Source organism: Triturus cristatus, chromosome 2_2, assembly GCF_964204655.1.
Source record: "Triturus cristatus chromosome 2_2, aTriCri1.1, whole genome shotgun sequence".
In the NCBI taxonomy this organism is placed as follows: Eukaryota; Metazoa; Chordata; class Amphibia; order Caudata; family Salamandridae; genus Triturus; species Triturus cristatus.
Window position 1 is genome coordinate 787,627,116 of NC_140582.1, and position 19,802 is coordinate 787,646,917.

Here is a 19,802-nt window from a genome sequence, read left to right on the forward strand (position 1 = left end):
GCAGGAGCTCCGAAGGACAGAACCTAGCTCGCTGCCATCTTGGCCACGCCCCCCCACAAAGGTAATGTTAGACCAAAAGTCTAACTTAGACCAAAAGTCTAACTTTAAATATTTTTGGTATTCACAAAAGTAAGTTACTACTAGAAACTTTACTACTAGAAACCTTACTACTGCTAAAGTTACTACTAGTAAAATTACTAGGAGTAAAGTCATTAGTTGTAACTTACCTTTTTGAATAACGAAAAGTAGTAAAGTTAAACTTTTGGTCTAAGTTAAACTTTTGGTCTAACTTTACCTTTGTGAATCAGGCCCTTTGTTACCCAATGAACGCTGAATTCACAACCTGAGTGAAAGGGCTGTTGTGTCGTTGTGGAACTTGTCTAGAGACACACTCCGATGGGTCTTTTAAGCAGCATGAAAGTGTGAAGGGGAGAAAAATCATTAATGCACAGTCAATTTAGGAACACCACTTCCTGATACATAATAACCAACATACAATAGAGGTAGGTTAATTAAGTTTATTAGAAAGACAAAATAACTGAGCATAAAACCACCTCAACACAAGGGTATATAAATACAAAGGAAACAGTATAAAGCCAAGGAGGAAGATACAGACAATCAAGAAGCAAGAGTCCAAATTTCCCTGCATCAAGGGCTGATGAATGAAGAGCATTTAAATCTATCCCTACTCTGACGCTAAAGTGGCACTACTCACACTTACTCCACAATGGGTACAGTCATGAAAGTACTTTTCCACGGTGTTCTCCATGTACATCCTGTTGCAACAATTTGTCCTTGGTTCCTGCGCCTTCTCCCTTGTGAAACCGCCTTTTTCCCTTATCGCCTCCAAGCCATGTAATTGTAACATCTTCTCTCCTTGCTTAGCTGCTAAAAAGAATGCTTCTCCACCTGCAATGCAAAACATGAGAAAGAGCAGCTGCCACATTGCACATGTAATTCAGAACATTTAATCCTAAAGCAAGAGCTGTCAGCGGTTGCATTTCAGGCCTACAGCTTTGGCTAACATAAGAACGTATCATTTAAACATTACTAGTGGCATAATTAATTCCGCATTTCGACTAACAAATTTACCTAATTACGGAAAGTATTATTATTAAACGCTAGTTGAAAGATTAGAATCATTAAAAACTTGCTGATAATCCAGATTTACGAGCGAATGTAATGTTATGCCCGAATGGGGATTGCATGTTATGCTTGACTTCTGACGACGAGTGTTTCTAATGAAAAAGATGAAGTTGTTAGGACGGTGACTTTTCGGAAAGAAATGCCTTTCCACCCTTTGCAGAGGGTCGTCAGGATATCTGATTGTCCTTGCTTTTAAGCAAGATGTAAAAAGCATACAATTAATCATCTTTGTCATAGATTTTCGGTCCACATGATGGAATTGTGTATTGAATCTTTTTAAGGTGGGCCTATCTAGTCAAATGTTTCTGTCTACCATCCCTGCAGGTTACTTCATCAGCTCCTCAGTTCATCACCGTTGGTGTCTTGGAACAAGGCGGCATTTTTGTGAGTTTCTTTGATTCATGAATCTGAGAAGAAGTCGTGCCTGTGCCTGTGAATGTGTCTGTGCAACAGCAAGCCAACTTCTGAATTACTCCACGCATAGATAGGCTCATTAATTTTAAGCACTCCTTCAAATTGTGTTTGTAATGGATGATGTCTGTTGATGTACTCGCTTATTGTAATTTATTACAGCCATCACCATTACTTCACTGAATTTATTTCATGCTCTATTGCCAATCTCTTTGTCATCCTTGAGTGTGTAAAACAACATTATTTCTTCCTTGGGAATCTCGGTGTGCAGTGTACCTTGTTATGAAGATTTAACAAGCCTTGCCAAGCTACATGTTGCTCTACAAGCAGAGACGGTACTCATGCTGAATTCATAATCTATGTAAAATTAGACTATATAAAGTATTATATAGCTTTAATAATGTGATTTCGCAAGCAACATGGCCTTTACCAAGCCACCGTTTTTAAAGTACCACATTCTGAAAAGACTTCTACGTGAATGTGTGCTTTCAAAAGTGAAAGGTACAGCAAGAAAACACTTTTTCATGGTGTTTGGGTTAAATTGTAGATGGCCAGAGACCTGCTGCAATATAATATAAACCACTCACAGAGTGCAGTTCACACTCTCACATTTCACACGTTGTTTTCCCACTATACATTAAACTAAATGCTGTTCAGAGTATTTACATTTCATTTATTTTTACACTAAAATACTTGCTCAGATATACTGGAAATCTCCCTGTAGGCGTTCCATATTTTGTTCATCATTTTGTGTGTTTTTGCAAGACGAATATTCATTCTATTTAAGTGTGATTCCATTATGCATGTATATTACTACTGTGAAATAGAAAACAGAAGCTTGCCATGGGGGTGAGACAATAATATAGGACTTTCTTAGTGCATGCACCACAAAGCATTGCAGGAAAACTAGAGCAATCACACCCCCAGGGATGGTATAATCCAGTCTACTCTTAAAGCACAGACAGTGATCTGGGTAAAATTACCTAATTTTCCCAATGTCAGTCCTCCTCGTCACGGTAATAACTATTGATGCAGCCCCGTCCCCAGATAGAGCATGCTACCAAATATTTCCTTTTATTTTTATCAAAACCCATGAGTGTGGTGTGCTGTAGGGTTTAGCATTGAGTCCCAACCTTTTTAATATTTATCTAGAGCCACAAGCCAAGTTGGTTAAATCTTGGGGTGTGCATGTCGTCTCTTATGCTGACGACAGGCAGCTCCTTTTGGCCTTTCAGAAGACTGAGACAGACGCGCTGCATTCTTTTAGGCTTTGTCTTAAATCTGTGGTTGAATGGATGAACGGAAACTTAAGCTTAATTCTAATAAAAGGAGATCCTTTTCTTTAGCACCAAGATCAAGCCTGATCCTCACAACCAGGGGCCAGTTGAAATGAAGGATCCCCCTTCACCTGCACTTTCAGTCAGAAATTTGGGGGTTCAATTTGATTGCAGCCTGTCTTTCGAACCACAAGTTAAAGCTTTATCTACCAACTGTTTTGCTACATGTCGGGGCTTTTAATGGGCAGGCCAGATTCCTTTCTGACTGCGTCATTTTGATTGAGGAGGTCCTAAAAGAATACAACTGGCCATTCTGGCTGGCACCCGACGGGCTCAGAGAGCCCGTCCGCCAGTCTGAATGCGGCAAGTAATCTCAAGGGTGGGCTTTCCACCCTTGAGATTACGATGACCTTTTTGGACATGGTTTCCATGCCGGTCTGTCCGACATGGAAACCATGTTGGAAAGCATCTTTGGGGGCTCCCAGCAGTGCCCCCCTGGGTGCATGGCCTCCAGTTGACGGCCGAGGGGGCACCTATGGTGCCCCCATCTTGATCCCTGCACCTTGTGGCAGGCCCCCTTAGGTGCCTGCTACAGGGTGCAGGCATGAACCGCACCTCACATTTTACTATGGGAGCATGCATTACGGCAGGTTTACGGCCAGAATACATGCTCCCAGAGTTAAATGTAGGAATGCAGCCAAAGTGTTCGGTTGCATCCTAATGAGGGAGTCGGACCAATGACCAGGTATTTGTCGGTCCCATGACGGATGCGGTGTCGGGCGGAAGTGATGCCGCCCAACATCGTAATGAGGCCCTTTGTGTGGGAATGTGTTCTTTGTTAAAGGACAGAATGCCATAACTCATAGTGAAGTCAGCCAATGTCTAAATTGGGGTGACACAGTGCCCCATGATGCATGCTCAAGTGGGTTTGAGAAAAATGTGGATGGCACAACCGAAAAATTGATGAAGTAATAATATTTGGAAAATTAAAAGGTCTTGGATAACAGAAGCCAAAAGTAGACATGTATTGTGCCATTGGCTGCCTACCCTTTAACTTTGAGAAAGAAAGAAAGTACGAAAGTAAGAAACAAACAAACAAACCAAGCAAGAAAAAAGCAAAGCAAGGAAAAACAAAGAAACAAAGGACAAAAAAGAAAAAAAGAAGGAAGAATGAAATAAGGAATAAAAGAAAGAAGTCAAAAAGAAAGGCAAGAAAGAAACAAGGCAAGAAATAAGCAAGGTAAAGAGGAAAGAAATAAAGAAGGAAAGAAGGAAGGCAAGAGAGAAGGAAAGAAAGAGGAAAGGTCAAGAAAGAAGGAAGTCAAGAAATAAGGAAGGAAATAAGAAAGGCAAGAAAGAAGGAAGCCAAGAAAGAAAGGCAAGAAAGAAGGAAGCCTAGAAGAAAGAAAGAAAGAAGAAAAGAAAGAAAAAGAAAGAAAAGAAGGAAAGACAAGGAGGCAAGAAGGAACGAATAAAGGCAACAAAGAAAGAAGGAAAGAAAGAGAAAGAAAGTCAGAAAGCAAGAAAGAAGGAATGAAGGAATGAAAGCAAGAAGTAAAGAAGTAATGAAAGCAAGAAAGATGGAATAAAGGGGACGCGCCTCTGGAGACCGGGTGAAACAAAAATCAATTTCCTTACCTGCCGTGAGGGGAACGGCCATCGTGGGGGAGAAGTCCTAATTGAGCAGCAACACTGCCACAGTGAGGGGAACGGCCATCCAAACCACAACCCCCAGCATTCCCAGCCCCGGGCGCTTGCCGGTGACGGTATACGGCAGCGCCTGGGACGTACAAAAGACCCGCGGGTGCCCCGCAGCACGGGACGCGCCTCTGGAGACCGGGTGAAACAAAAATCAATTTCCTTACCTGCCGTGAGGGGAACGGCCATCGTGGGGGAGAAGTCCGAATTGAGCAGCAACAATGCCGCCGTGAGGGGAACGGCCATCCAAACCACAACCCCCAGCTTTTCCAGCCCCGGGCGCTTGCCGGTGACGGTATACGGCAGCGCCTGGGACGTACAAAAGAACCACAGGTGCCCTGCAGCGCGGGAGGCGCGCAGGCGAAGCCGGCCAAGGGCGGGCCCGTTTAAGCCCGTTCAAGACCGGTGAAGGACGGGACGGGCCACCCCCCTAACATACACAATAAGGTGAGGATAACAGTCAGTTGGTACCACTTTAGCGTTTCTGCTATGTCCACCTGGATATTGTCTGTGGAAATTAGCTGAGGACACAGTAGAGGTATAAGATAATTGTTATGGCATCTCTTACTACAACTTCCCAACGAGATACCAGTGTGACGAGTGCTAGTTTAGGCGGGGCAATGTTGGGCATTCTGGATAATTTTCTTATACGGGTGTCGTCAGTTCTGGCTAAAGACATCGAATTGACAGAAAAAAGGCGATCCCTAGATACTGTCTTTGACAAGCGATCATCTATGGGAAGCCTGGCGGGGGTTAAATCCCCTGTACTTATCGATACAGATCCAGATGACACACTATGGTCTTTGGATAATGTTCCAAATAGCCCACATTTTATTAGAAAATACTTTACTGGGGTTTCGGTCCAATTGCCTATAGCCATCCCAGGGAAGATTATTAAAAATACTACCCAGAAAGCTCGGACCTCTCCTATTATCAAAACTAGATCCGCACTCTCAGCCAAAAAGGGTATGATGACCCAATCTAAGGACATGTCTGTGGAAAGTAAATCTTCGGGTGGAAAAATCCAAAAACAATCAAAACTCAAGGGTAAAAAAAGGAATCTTGGAAACGATAGAATAACCAAGGAGAGTACTATAAATAAAGATTGTTCCGTCCAACCTTGCTTAGCAAGTAACGAACTATCCCGAGAGTTGGGTGTGGAGAGTGACCCTTTAGTGGAGCAGGGTCCCTTGTTTTGGAAAAAAATGGAAGATATGCTCAAAAAGACAATTCATCCCTTCCATGGAAGACTTTACCGTATTGAATCTAGACTATCATGTCTTGAACTTTCACTTGTATCAGTCCAGAAGAGTTTGGGTAACCAGATTACCGAGCTAACCAATAATCTGATGTTACCTGAATGCCAAAATGTTGTGGGTAATACTTGGAATGGATTGCCCAATAATAATAGTGCTCCTGTTGCAAATATGTCTGAGTCCTCGCGTGCTACTACTTCAATAGACAAAGTTGCTGAGGTTAGACAACATGACCAGGGAGTCAAAGAGAAAAAAGATGGGTCAAGTAAATTGGCATTCAATGAGGGCACTATACCTACTAAACCCACAGAGTATGTGTCAACAAATCTACCAACTGTTGAACTCCCTCCTGAATCAGTCCCATACATGGTTATTTTGGCAGGGACACCACCATTAGGGCCGGGTAAGAGAGAGACACATACAGAACTAAAAAATAAGTGTACATTTTGGCTCAATGCAAATAGGCCGTTGCCTGTACGTAATAGGGCCGAGATTTTGACTGTGAGAAGAGTAAATTGGGTGGGTAAAAGTGTAAAAACACTAGGGGGGGATTGTGTAATTGTTAATTGCAGGGATAGGAGATGTGTTGAACACATCTGTAACTGGCCACAAATAGACCCCAGATCACGGATCCAAACACTTTCACTTACCTATTTTTATGTCTCTGGGCAAAATCTAGATAGAGAAAAGTCCCTATGGAATAACCATCTTAGTTACCCAAATGTGCGGAATCCAAGCCTTTATAATAGGTTTTCAGTCTTGTCAGGTCTAGAGGAGTGTGATTGACAGCAAATGCCTATACATTTACATTACATTTAAGATAGAAGAAAATGTATACTCTGGGAGGAATCCCTGCCTATTTGAGGATGATCATAATGACTTGTTTATTTATCTCAAAGCCCACTTTTGTAAATCTGGTACCACCAAGATATTGGAGAGTAGAAAACCAGAGAGGTGGTATAATAAATCCTGCAGAGAAGCTCGGGCTGTACTGAGTCTAGCATTAAAATCAAGGAATCTAGAGATAATTAAAGCAGCCCATTGCAACTACAGGAAAATAATCTGCGGGGCAAAAAGAGATTGGGATGACCAAGTATGGCAGAACCTCAAGGATGCATGTCTCTCAAAGAACCAGGCACTTTTTTGGGACATCTTTAAATGGGAAGGAGGTGGGCTTGTGGATAGACCCCAAAACAATGTGCCCCAGGGTTCTTGGGTTGAATTTTTTAAGCCTCAGTATGCTAACACTGAAGGCAATTTAAGTGGGTCGGCTCCCAATACTAAATTTTATGAAGGTATTGTTTTTAGTTCAGGGGATGTGGATAGGGCATTAAATACTGTAACTGTAGGGCGAGCACCAGGGATGGATTGTATACCTGCTGATCTATACCTTAGCGATAGAGATAGATGGCGATTATATATTAACCATCTATCTAATGCAATTGCCCAGGGAATGGCCGTCCCTTATACATGGAAAGGAGCAGAAATTGTGCCAATTTATAAAAAAGGTGATAAATCCTTAGCAAGTAACTATAGGCCTATCAGCCTGATCGACTCATTACAAAAGATAATGGGGCGACTGGTCCTGGGAAAGATCCAGGACTGGATGGACGAGGGGGATATCCTCAGTCCGTTTCAGGCTGGATTCCGCCCAAGGACTGGCTCGATAGATCAGGTTTTTAGATTTATCCTCATATATTGGCGTGTTGTGATTTTGGGTAAAGGTGTATTATACGCAGTTTTTGTAGATTTAAGGGCAGCAGTCGATCTTGTCCCGCGGGGGAAGCTTTGGCAAGTACTGGAGGATTTAGGTATGCCTTTGGAACTGTTAACCTTGATTGCACGCCTTCACGAGGATACTTATGCAAGGGTAAGATGGGGTAGGCAGGGGGAAGTTACAGATGTCTTTCCGGTCAAAAGGGGAGTAAGAAAGGGTTGTGTGATGGCGCCTACCCTGTTCTCACTCTTTATAAATGGAGTGGTAAGATTCCTTTCCATGATTCCCACTGACGCCCCCGTGCTGGCAGGAGAGTGTGTCCCGGTATTTATGTTCTCGGATGACACTCTAATAATATCTAAAACCCCAAGTGGGTTGCAGAAGGCACTTCAGCACTTTGTGGAGTTTTGGGACATGCGAGGGCTAGAGAAGTGAATCGTGAAAAAACTAAATTTATGGTCCTCACTGAACCGAGATGCCAAAATCAAGCAAAACGGTTTAAGGGAAGCATATATATGGGCAATTGTAGGCTAGAGCGGGTTGAAGCCTTTACTTACTTAGGGGTTAACCTCCAGAGTGATATGTGCTGGAATACGCAGTTAAATATAAGCACATTGAGGTTTAAACAACATGTAGGCGCACTACTGAAAAGGTTTAAGCGTTCCTTCACCAAACCGATTAGATCTGTTTTAGAGATCTACGGAATGAAAGTATTGGGTTCTGTCCTGTACGGGGCTGAGTTGTGGGGATTTTCTAATATCAAGCAGTTGACAATTCTAGAAAATGAGTTTTTGAGGAAAGTCACCTATGCTCCTCAAAGTACGCCAATAGTTCCTCTGTTTTGCGATCTTGGCAAGAAGTTTGTGTGTGATCTTGCCTTGCTGCGACCGGTTTTATACTGGTGCAGGATATGGACAACACAGGAACTGTCTCACTATGCAAGGGGTCTTAAGGAAGTCATTGAGAAGGATTGCTTCCATAACATTAAGTGGTTGAAATCAATTAGATCTCTTCTAGTGAGAATGGGGTTGAGGGATCTGTGGGATGACCCAATTAATACTGCTTTTCCATCTAAGGCAGAAATTAAGAGGATTTATTGGGAGATAATTTTTACCGAAAGGTGTTCTGTAAATGTTTCTGCACATCTCACAGAGCGTTTCCTCGAATTTAAATCCTACCCACTATTGGAACCCTACTGGGACGCAATTGAGAAACCACTAGATCGGAAGCTCTACTTTCAATTTAGGATGGGAACCCTTCCTATTAGGGCATTTACGGCTAGTTGGGCGGGAGACAATGATGGTGATAAATGCCCTAAATGTAAGGATAACAAAGGAACGATGAGCCACTTTTTGTTTTTTTGCCCATTATATGCAGCACCAAGAAATAAGTGGGTTAAACCACTATGCCGCCTCATTGGCCTAAGGAGACACGAGGAGGCACTAAGAATATTATGCACTGATCCTTGCCTCCCAATAGCACTAGCCATGGCAAAATTTTTAAAATGGGCATGGTTGCTTCGAGCTAAGGAAGATGGCTAGGTATACGAAATCCGACCTGTACTGGGATATGGAGGTATTGCCCTAGGTTTATAAACTGAGTCATGGTGATCTCCCTTCCATCCCTACTTTTATGAAATATACCTTATTCAACGATAATTATATGTAGTTTAATTGCTTTTTATGTTTTTAGCTATTTATAAACTTGTTTTTATTGATATGTAATATGTTTAATGTATATATGTGATACTTTTATGACTTTTTGTCGAATAAAGTTTATGAAATTAAATGAAATGGAATAAAGGAATGAAACCAAGAAAGAAAGAAGGAATGAAAGCAAGAAAGATGAATTGAAAGCAGGAAAGAAAGAAAGAGAGAGAGGAGAAGAAAGAGAAAGAATGAAAGAAAGAAAAGAAAGAAAGAAAGAAAGAAAGGAAAGGAAAGAAAGAAAGAGAAAGAAAGCAGGAAAGAAAGAAAAAGAAAGTGAGAACGAGAGAAAGAAGGAAGAAAAGAAAGAAATAAAGACAATGAAAGAAGGAAGGAGGGAAAGAACGGAGAAAGAGGGAGACACAGAAGGCAAGAGAGAAAGGAGAGAAAAGAATAAATGGTAGAAAAAGCAAGAAAGAACAAAAGAAGGAGTGAAATGAAAAAGAAAGCAAGAAAGAAATAAGCAAAGGAGCACTGAAACATTGAAAGAAACAGTAAACCAAGAAAGAAGGAATAAAAAAGAAAACTTAAGAAGGAAGGAATGAAAGAAAAAAGGAATGAAAGTATGAGAGAAAAAAGGAAAGAAGGAATGAAAGAAAAAAAAGTAAAAAAGATAGAAGAAAGAAAGAATGAATGATAGAAAAGGAAAGAGGGACTTAAAGTACAAAAGAAAAGAAAGACAGGCAGAAGGAATTAAAGAATAAAAGAAACAAGTAACAAAAGAAAGAAGGAAATAGGATTGAGAAAAATGCAAGAAGAAAGGAAAGAAAGAAAGAAAGAAAGAAAGAAGAATGAAAGAAAGGAAGGAAGAAAATAAAAAAGTATTACTACTGCTCCATTTAAAATATGAAAGGTATGGTATTATTCCTGGGCAAAGGTTATTTCAAAACCACTGGTAACATTGAGTCCAGAATAAACATTTTCTAAAGATTTGTCTACTTATGAATTCACATGTATAATATTGAAGGAATTTACAACAGGATTACCAACAGACAGGAACTGATTATGTATGGAAGGTGGCCTGTGCTCACATCTGGTATAAAACATTCTGCTGGCACATCAGACTCTAAACACAAAGGCAACATTAAGGCAAAACATTAAAAACCAAAACATTGGCATAAAAGTGAAGTAGGTCATGTGGTCCTTGTGAAAGGGAATAATGCAGTAGCTCAAAATGATGTTAGCCAGTGGCTGCAGTGGTCTGACCCCCTGCACCATGCTAGATGCTGTATTGTGCGGAAATAAATGTGAATGACACACCAGTAGACAAATAGATGAGAAAAGATGGCTGAAAGCCCCTTTATATATGTTGTAAATATATTATTTAAAAAATCTAAAGGTCTAGACTAAACGCCAGACCTCATGAAGTATGAGAGCCCCCCATTTTTTACCAGATGCTGCAGTCTGATGAAGGGATAAAGACATCTGCCATCATGGTTTTGACAGTGTATTGTTATTAGTTACGTACAGCTCACAATCGGCAGTATTATTGCTCTACTAAGCTTCAGACCTGGACAAATGCTTTGCCAAGACATTAATCAGATTGGATGCTCATCCCGTGGTAGACAAATGACATGCTGCCGCCATGTTATTCATTTTATCAGGGCACTGGCAGATCGACAATTTGAAAAGTGAGTGAGATGTTACATCATTGTTATCTGGCCTACAGTATCATGAAAAACAGTTTTATGGGTAATGGTCAAAATTGCAATACGAGTGAGGAGAAAGTGTTTTTTTTCATTTTTCTGACTTAGGTAAACCATATAAAGCGATTATGAGGAGCACTTGTTCTGTTGATATAGGTTCTATCTGGGCTTCCTCACTGTACGCTTAATTGTACTTTAAATTGATCAGGTACACTGCAATTGTTGTACAATGCAGCATGTAATTGCTCACTGTTACCTCATTAAGCAATATGAGTCAATAGTTTATTGCTTTATTGTTGATCACACTTTTATTTTCCAGTTTGAAAGGATGTTTGTCCAGTTCAGGTTTTGGTTCTGGGCTGTGGGCATTTGATATAGGCATTTTTAAAATGGTGGACCCAATATTTATTTTAGCCTGCTGTCGACGCTATCAAACCTGCCAAATAGGAAGGCTCCATAGTCTTGATTCCAGTTCATGCCTCTTTTATCCATCACCAGACACTTTAGTGGTTGCTCCTCCGCTAAGGCGGAGGAGCGTTACCCCACTGCTCAAAAGGAAAAATTAAATGATAATAACGTGCATTATTATCATTTTATTTTCCCTACTGCAGTCAGTGGCGGGGCTGGCCAGAGAAGGAGAGGAGTGGTGTGCACTACCTAAGTGTGCATGAACTGTTTGGGCCGACCAAACAGTTCATGCGCACTTTGCATGTTCCTACCAGGCTGCATTACACAGCCTGGTCAGGAACACGCACAGGCTCCCTGTTCCAGTCTAAGCGCCGAACCATGGCCGTCAGACCAATCACAATGCTGATTTGGAGCAATTATGATTGGTTCAGGGGAGCCTGTCTGCCTGGGTGCTTCCTGCTAACGCTGGCCGGGACAGGAAGATGAAGAGGATAAGGATGGAGGACAGAGGAGAGGCGACGGCTGGCTGTTAAAGGTAAGTCCTTTTTTTTCTATTGCATTCCTCCACCCCTCTACCCCCGTTCGGTAGCAGCCACTACTGGACACTTCCTGCCCCTTTATCTCACTCTTGAAGGATCGTTTTCTTACCTGTTTTCTACCTTTGTCTCTGTTTTCTCATCTTTCGATTCATCCTATGTTTCCTCTTTCGTATTTTTCTCTTTCTTGCTCTGTATCGAAGTCTGTTGAGTAAAAATAAATGCTGGTCCCCAAACATAAATTCTGGTGGGCCCCTCTTGCAAACACTGGCTCAGGTTAAGCAATGGGCAAACACCAACTGTGCAGTGCAGCAGGGGAGGTAGACAACCCAAGAGTTGTGTACCCATTCCAACACTGCGGTGGAAGGCAGGCCTCTGAAGGTTACTATGCTCTATTTTCTGTTAATGAGAATTGATCTATCACAGGACAGAGTGCATTACTTCATGTATGTGCATATCTGTGTGTAATTGTATGTGTGTGTCTGTGTCTAAGTGCACTGCCCATCCTTTGGCATAGAGCAACACATTTACACATGCATGCACTCATACACATGTACACTTGTTTGCGTTCATAGGTACACACAGTCATATTAATTCTGATCACTGACTGATTTGTGGAAGAGGGTTTTATTGTCACAGCACATATACCCTCATTTCACCCACACACACATGGACACAGAAATGTCCATTCACACACTCATTTTCCCACACAAATAAACACAGGCATTCCTCCTTTCTGTGAGTGAGCATATATTGGTGAGAAAGTGTGTTTAGTGAAAGTGTGTGAGTAAGTGGGTTGTTGTTTTAGTTTGTAGATGCATTATTATGTGAGACAGCATATGAACATGTGTGTGGGCATGTCTGTGTGTCTGCAAAACAAGTGAACACCAGTTAGTTAGTTAATTTGTAAAAGAATAAGTACGGGGCACTCGACAGGAGGCAGCTTGCACCAGCCCATTTCTCCTGTTAGCGCTGGCTAAAACAGAACCAACTACTCAACTTCTAAACATGAAAGTGGGGAGAGGATGTGGTGTAATGGCTAGAGCTGCCAACTTCATTGGCTCACAATCATGTGATTCTGGTCAAATCATAATCTCCCTGTAAATGATAAAAAGTGCCGGTGTTGATGATTAAGTGCCGGTGCTGAGCACCAGAAACCACCGGCTCAAACTAAGCACTGGCTGACACCCTCTGAAATGACCTGTAAAGATTCCTGAGGGTGTTTTATTTGCACACACACCTGGAGAAGTGGCTTAATTATGTTTGATTGCAAACAGGTTACTATTGTGTGCATTTAAATGTGTGTGTTTGTTTAATGTGTTTGTGCATTTGAGGGTAAAGAACCTAAAGGCTTTTATTTGAGGAGTAAGCTGCAGGTGTGCCTATACTTGGATTGGAAGTAGACATCACATTGAACCGCAGGCAGTGCAGATGGATGGTACAGGACATTCTCGTTGGAGCTCCAGAGAACAATTTGTGTGTGAGCAGAGGAGGAATAAAGTAAGGACGTTGATGCTCCTCAGGCAATGCGTTAGACAAACAGGGATTGCCTAACTTCTTTTGCTAAGTCTGGGACAGGCTGGGGCATCAGGCATGCTCCCGGCCATCAGGCAATAGCAGGCGTAACCGAGAGTGATGTAAGATGGAAACATTATATAGAACCTTTTGTCCTTCATTACATGGATTGGTTTATCTAGTGATCGAATTCTGTTTCATACTAAAATGAATAGTTTCCTTTTTACTTCAAAAGTCTTTTCAACAATGTTTTCAATATGTTTCTTCCTTTTATAAAATAGAGCTCTCTTTTTATATTTCTTCACATCTTTCAGCAAATTATGCACTACTCTCTTGTAAAATATTTTTTTGCGTAATTCCTTATACTGATTTTGCCTTTTTTTTAACCATACTTTGTCTCCTTTGACTGACCATTTGCTTTTTTGCTTTTCCTCTAATTTTGAATTTTTGTCTTAGTTGAAGCATTCTCAGTAGTTCCAGCGTTCTGTACATTCTGTTTGGTCCTACAAACATTTTTAATATATTGCTTTGCGATCTTACCAGAAGATTTTCTCCTTTTAGCCACATTATCTTGTATATTCAATACTTGTGGTTGATGTTTCTTCTAGTAATCCTCTTGTCTCTGTTCTTTTCTTTTTCTGGCATGATTTCTCTATTTTAACGTTGAAAAAAAGTATCTGTATAAAAAAGATTAACAAAAAAATGTATATTAATAACTTACAAATTTATACTACTCTATTACTGTAGAAACACATTTTATATAAAAAATGACTAAGAAACTATAGCCCTGAAGCACAATTGTAACAATGGTTAAGACACTACATGCAAAGTGCATACTACTTTGAAGCAGTTCATGCCCTAAAGCCTACCTCACTAAAAGACTACATGCTAACTGACTGAATGATTACAGTACTATAAGGAGACACACTGGGTGAGTGACAGGGTGTTTGCTAGAAGTATATGAATACTGACATGGATATTGATGGTGTGAAACACAAGTGTGTAGGTGATTAAAGACCTACATGCATAGTGGACATGTGTTTGAATCCATCCATATGTTAAGGCCTGTCTCAGTTCCATAGTACTTGGATACTGACTGAATGTTTTGAGTATTGCAAGGAGAGTACCAGGATGAATTTATAAGTATTTTTATTTTTGTGCAGTAAATACATTATCACATAGTGGTGAATAAGTCACTGGAGAAGTATAAGGGGAGTGACAGGGTGTTTGCGGGAACTGTACGAATACTATCTGGGTTTTTGAAGCTTTGAAAGACAAGTGTGTAGGTGGCTAGAGACCTACATGCATACTGGATAGACATTTGAAACAGTCCATGAAGTAACACTTGTATCACTCCAAAACTACGGGGAGGTGCATGAATACTGCCTGGGGAATTGAAGGTGTGAAAAACAAGTGTGTAGGTGGTTAGAGGACTGCATGCATAGTGGATAGGGGTTTGAAGCACCCCATGTGCTAAGGCCTGACTCACTGCATGAGTACTTGGGTACTGACTGAATGATTAGAGTACTGCAAGGAGAGTGCCTGGGTGAATTTATAAGTGTTTGGGTTTTTGCGCAGTGAATGGATTAGTACATGGTGCTGAATGGGTCACTACAGGAGTGCAAGGAGAGTGACAGGGTGTTTGCTGGAAGTGTATGGATACTGACTGGGGTACTGAAGGTGTGAAAGACAAGTGTGTAGGTGGTTAGAGAACTGCATGCATAGAGAATAGGCGTTTGAAGCAGTCCATGTGCTAAGGCCTGGCTCACTGCATGAGTGCCTGGGTGAATTTATAAGCGGTTGGCTTTTGGTGCAGAAAATACATTAGTACATGATGCTGAATGGGTCACTGGAGGAGTGCAAGGGGAGTGATAAGGTGTTTGCTGGAGTGTATGTATACTGACTGGGGAATTGAAGGTGTGAAAGACAAGTGTGTAGGTGGTTAGAGGACTGCATGCATAGAGAATAGGCGTTTGAAGCAGTTCACGTGCTAAGGCCTGGCTCACTGCATGAGTACTTGGGTACTGACTGAATGATTAGAGTGCCTGGGTGAATTTATAAGTGTTTGGGGTTTGGCACAGTGAATGGATTAGGACATGGTGCTGAATGGGTCACTGGAGGAGTGCAAGGGGAGTGATAAGGTGTTTGCTAGAGTGTATCTATACCTACTGGGGAATTGAAGGTGTGAAAGACAAGTGTGTAGGTGGTTAGAGAACTGCATGCATAGTGCATAGGCATTTGAAACAGTCCATGTGCTAAGGCCTGCCTCACTCCATTACTACATAGGTACTGACTGAATGATTAGACTATTGCAAGAAGCGTACCTGGGTAAATTTATAGGTGTTTCAGTTTTGGCACAGTGAATGCATTACTACATGGTGCTGAATAAGTCACTGGAACAGTGCAAGGGGAGTGACAGAATGTTTGCTGGAAGTACATGGATACTGACTGGGGAATTGAAGCTGTTATAGAAAAGTGTATAGTATGTTAGAAGACTGCATGCATACTGCACAGACATTTGAAGCAGTCTATGTGGCAATGCATGGTTCACAACATGAGTACCTGGAGACTGACTAAATCATTAGACTACTGCTAGGAGAGTGCCTGGGTAAAACTTTTAAAATTTCAGTTTTGGCGCAGTGAAGAGAATAGTACATGGTACTGAATCAGTCACTGGATGAGTGAAAGATGAGTGACAGGATGTTTATTCAAATATATAGATACTGACTAGTTAATTAAAAAACTGAAAGACAAGTGTGTAGGTGACTAGAAGCCTGTATGCATACTGTAAAGGGGTTTAAAGCAGTCCATGTTGTAAGGCCTGGCTCGCACCATGAGTACTTGGATACTGACTGAATGATTAAAGTACTGCAAAGAGAGTGCCTGGGTGAATTTATAAGTGTTTGGGATTTGGCGCAGTGAATGGATTAGTACATGGTGCTGAATGGGTCACTAGAGGAGTGCAAGGGGAGACACAGAGTGTTTGCTGGAAGTTTATGTATACTGACTGGGGCATTGAAGTTGTGAAAGACAAGTGTGTAGGTGGTTAGAGTACTGTATGCATAGTGTATAGGCGCTTGAAGCAGTCCATGTGCTAAGGCCTGGCACAGTGAATGAGTACTTGGGTACTGACTGAATGATTAGAGTACTGCAAGGAGAGTGCCTGGTTCAAGTGCTTCTCTCACAAACCCAACTGCACACAGACTCACAGTGTGCTTCTAGACAAGCAAAACTATCCCAAAACTCATTCACTACTGTGAAAGGGGTAAGGGGACTGCACAAAATCTACATATTTCAGTACTGCACTTTAGTGTCAAAGCCTGACTCACTTTATCAATGCATAAGCAAAGACTGGCTTGTAATGCTACTAAAAATTGACAACATGACAGGTTTCAAAAGAGTTATCTGTCAGCAAATACATGATGTTACCAAATGCTTCTCTCACAATTGTTACCCAAATACACACAGACTCACTTTGTGATTCTAGACAGGCAACACCATCCCTAGGAGTTTACCAAAAACTCATTCACTACAATGGAAGGGGTAAGGGGACTGCTCACAATCTATATATTTCAGTACTGCACTATAGTGTCAAAGCCTAACTCATTTTATCAATGCATAACAAAAACTGGCTTCTAATGCTACTAAAACTTGACAACATGACAGGTTTTAAAACAGTTATCTATCAGCAAATACATGATTTTACCAAATGCTTCTCTCACAATGGTTACCCAAATGCACAGACTCACAGTGTGATTTTAGACAAGCAACACTATCCCTAGCAGTTTACCAAAACTCATTCACTACTGTGGAAAGGGTAAGGGGACTGCACACAATCTAAACATTTCAGTACTGCACTTTAGTGTCAAAGCCTGACTCATTTTATCAATGCATAAGCAAAGACTGGCTTCTAATGCTACTAAAACTTGACAACATGACAGGTTTTAAAACAGTTATCTGTCAGCAAATACATGATGTTACCAAATGCTTCTCTCACAGTGGTTTCTAAATGCACACAGACTCACAGTGTGATTCTAGACAAGCAACACTATCCCTAGGAGTTTACCAAAACTCATTCACTACTGTGGAAGGAGTAAGGGGACTGCACACAATCTACATATTTCAGGACTGCACTTTAGTGTCAAAGCCTGACTCATTTAATCAAAGCATAAGCAAAAACTGCCTTCTAATGCTACTGAAACTTGACAACAAGACAGGTTTTAAAACAGTTATCTGTCAGCAAATACACGATGTTACCGAATGTTTCTCTCACAATCCTTACCCGAATGCACACAGACTCACAGTGTGATTCTAGACAAGCAACACTATCCCTAGCAGGTTATCAAAACTCATTCACTACTGTGCAAGGGGTAAGGGGACTCCACACAATCTATATACTTCAGTACTGCACTTTAGTGTCAAAGCCTGACTCATTTTATCAATGCATAACAAAAACTGGCTTCTAATGCTACTAAAACTTGACAACATGACAGGATTTAAAACAGTTATCTGTCAGCAAATACATGATGTTACCAAATGCTTCTCTCACAATGGTTACCCAAATGCACACAGACTCACAGTGTGATTCTAGACAAGCAACACGATCCCTAGCAGTTTACCAAAACTCGTTCACTACTGTGGAAGGGGTAAGGGGACTGGACACAATCTCCATATTTCAGTCCTGCACTTTACTGTCAATGCCTGACTCATTTTATCAATGCATAAGCAAAGAGTGGCTTCTAATGCTACTAAAACTTGACAACATGTGTCTGACCTTTAAAATCCTCAGAGGCATCGGCCCTGAGATCCTGGCCAATACCATTTCTTTTTATGTTCCCACCCGCAATCTTCGATCTCAGGGTCAGGCTCTTGCTGTTGTCCCCAGATTTAGGCTCAGCAGGATGGGGGGCCGGTCCTTTAGGGTGAGAGCCGCGTCAATCTGGAATACCCTTCCTGTTGAAATCCGGCTGATAGAGGACTTGCTGCCGTTTCGCAGAGCCATAAAAACCTTTTTATTCTAGTTTCTTTGTTTTAGTACCTTTCTGTCGCTTCATCTCCATGTTGTGTTATAACTGCTCCATGTCTTCGCGCCGGGATGCTCCTTCGCTGGAGTCGCTGTGCGCTTAATAAATTGTTTTAACATAACATAACATAACATAACAACATGACAGGTTTTAAAACAGTTATCTGTCAGCAAATACATGATGTTACCAAATGCTTCTCTCACAATGTTTACCCAAATGCAAACAGACTCACAGTTTGATTCTAGACAAGCAACACTATCCCTAGGAGTTTACCAAAACCCATTCACTATTGTGGAAGGGGTAAGGGGACTGCACACAATCTACATATTTCAGTACTGCACTTTAGTATCAAAGCCTGACTCATTTTATCAATGCATAAGCAAAGACTGGCTTCTAATGCTACTAAAACTTGACAACGTGACACGTTTTAAAACAGTCATCTGTCAGCAAATACATGATGTTACCAAATGCTTCTCTCACAGTGGTTTCTAAATGCACACAGACTCACAGTGTGATTCTAGACAAGCAACACTATCCCTAGGAGTTTACCAAAACTCATTCACTACTGTGGAAGGGGTAAGGGGACTGCACACAATGTACATATTTCAGGACTGCACTTTAGTGTCAAAGCCTGACTCATTTAATCAAAGCATAAGCATAATCTGCCTTCTAATGCTACTAAAACTTGACAACAAGACAGGTTTTAAAACAGTTATCTGTCAGCAAATACTCGATGTTACTGAATGCTTCTCTCACAATCCTTACCCGAATGCACACAGACTCGTAGTGTGATTCTAGACAAGCAACACTATCCCTAGCAGCTTACCAAAACTCATTCACGACTGTGGAAGGGGTAAGGGGACTGCACACAATGTACATTTTAAAGCATTGTCACAAAAGTAGGACCTCCTTGCCAATAAAAGAAATCAAAACACACCTCACAATAGCAGGGTGAGAATGGACATCAAGGATGTAATCAAAAGAAGCAATATCAGAAAAGATTTATACAAATTTATTAGACGATTCGCAAGTAGTCACATATATCACACAATATACAATGTTACACAGATATTTAATAAAACACTAACAGTATCCAAAGTTTATACAGAATTAATAAAATATTAATTAAAAGTTTTTTTTAAAACGCATTGGCAAATGCAGTCAAATGAACAAGACAGTACATTAATAAAATTGGGAACAAAAAAAGGACAAATTAATCCTATTAAGACAGGGAAATCACCAAATCAAAGATTCATCAGTTGCAACCACAATAGATAATAATCCAAATATATATGTCACAAAACCATTGTCATCACAGATTTTGCATGATTTCCTCTCATTAAAGCATCGACGCGTTTCGGTGGGCACTAATAACCAGCCAACATCTTCTTCAGGAATTTTTGCATAGGATCCCAATTTCAATATCGATATCCTTGTGAATCTCGCCAGGATTTCTCATACA

The 19,802-nt window shown here is 41.0% G+C and overlaps 1 protein-coding gene across 1 annotated transcript in view; it reads left to right on the forward strand.

Annotated features, from left to right (window-relative positions):
* The window catches only part of LOC146862774 (uncharacterized), a 1,246,959-nt gene that overhangs the window by 1,112,787 nt on the left and 114,370 nt on the right, over window positions 1-19,802 (forward strand). The window contains exon 15 of the mRNA XM_085642072.1: window positions 1,471-1,530. Coding sequence (XP_085498198.1) covers window positions 1,471-1,530 — 60 coding nt within the window. The remainder of the gene's footprint in view (window positions 1-1,470; window positions 1,531-19,802) is intronic.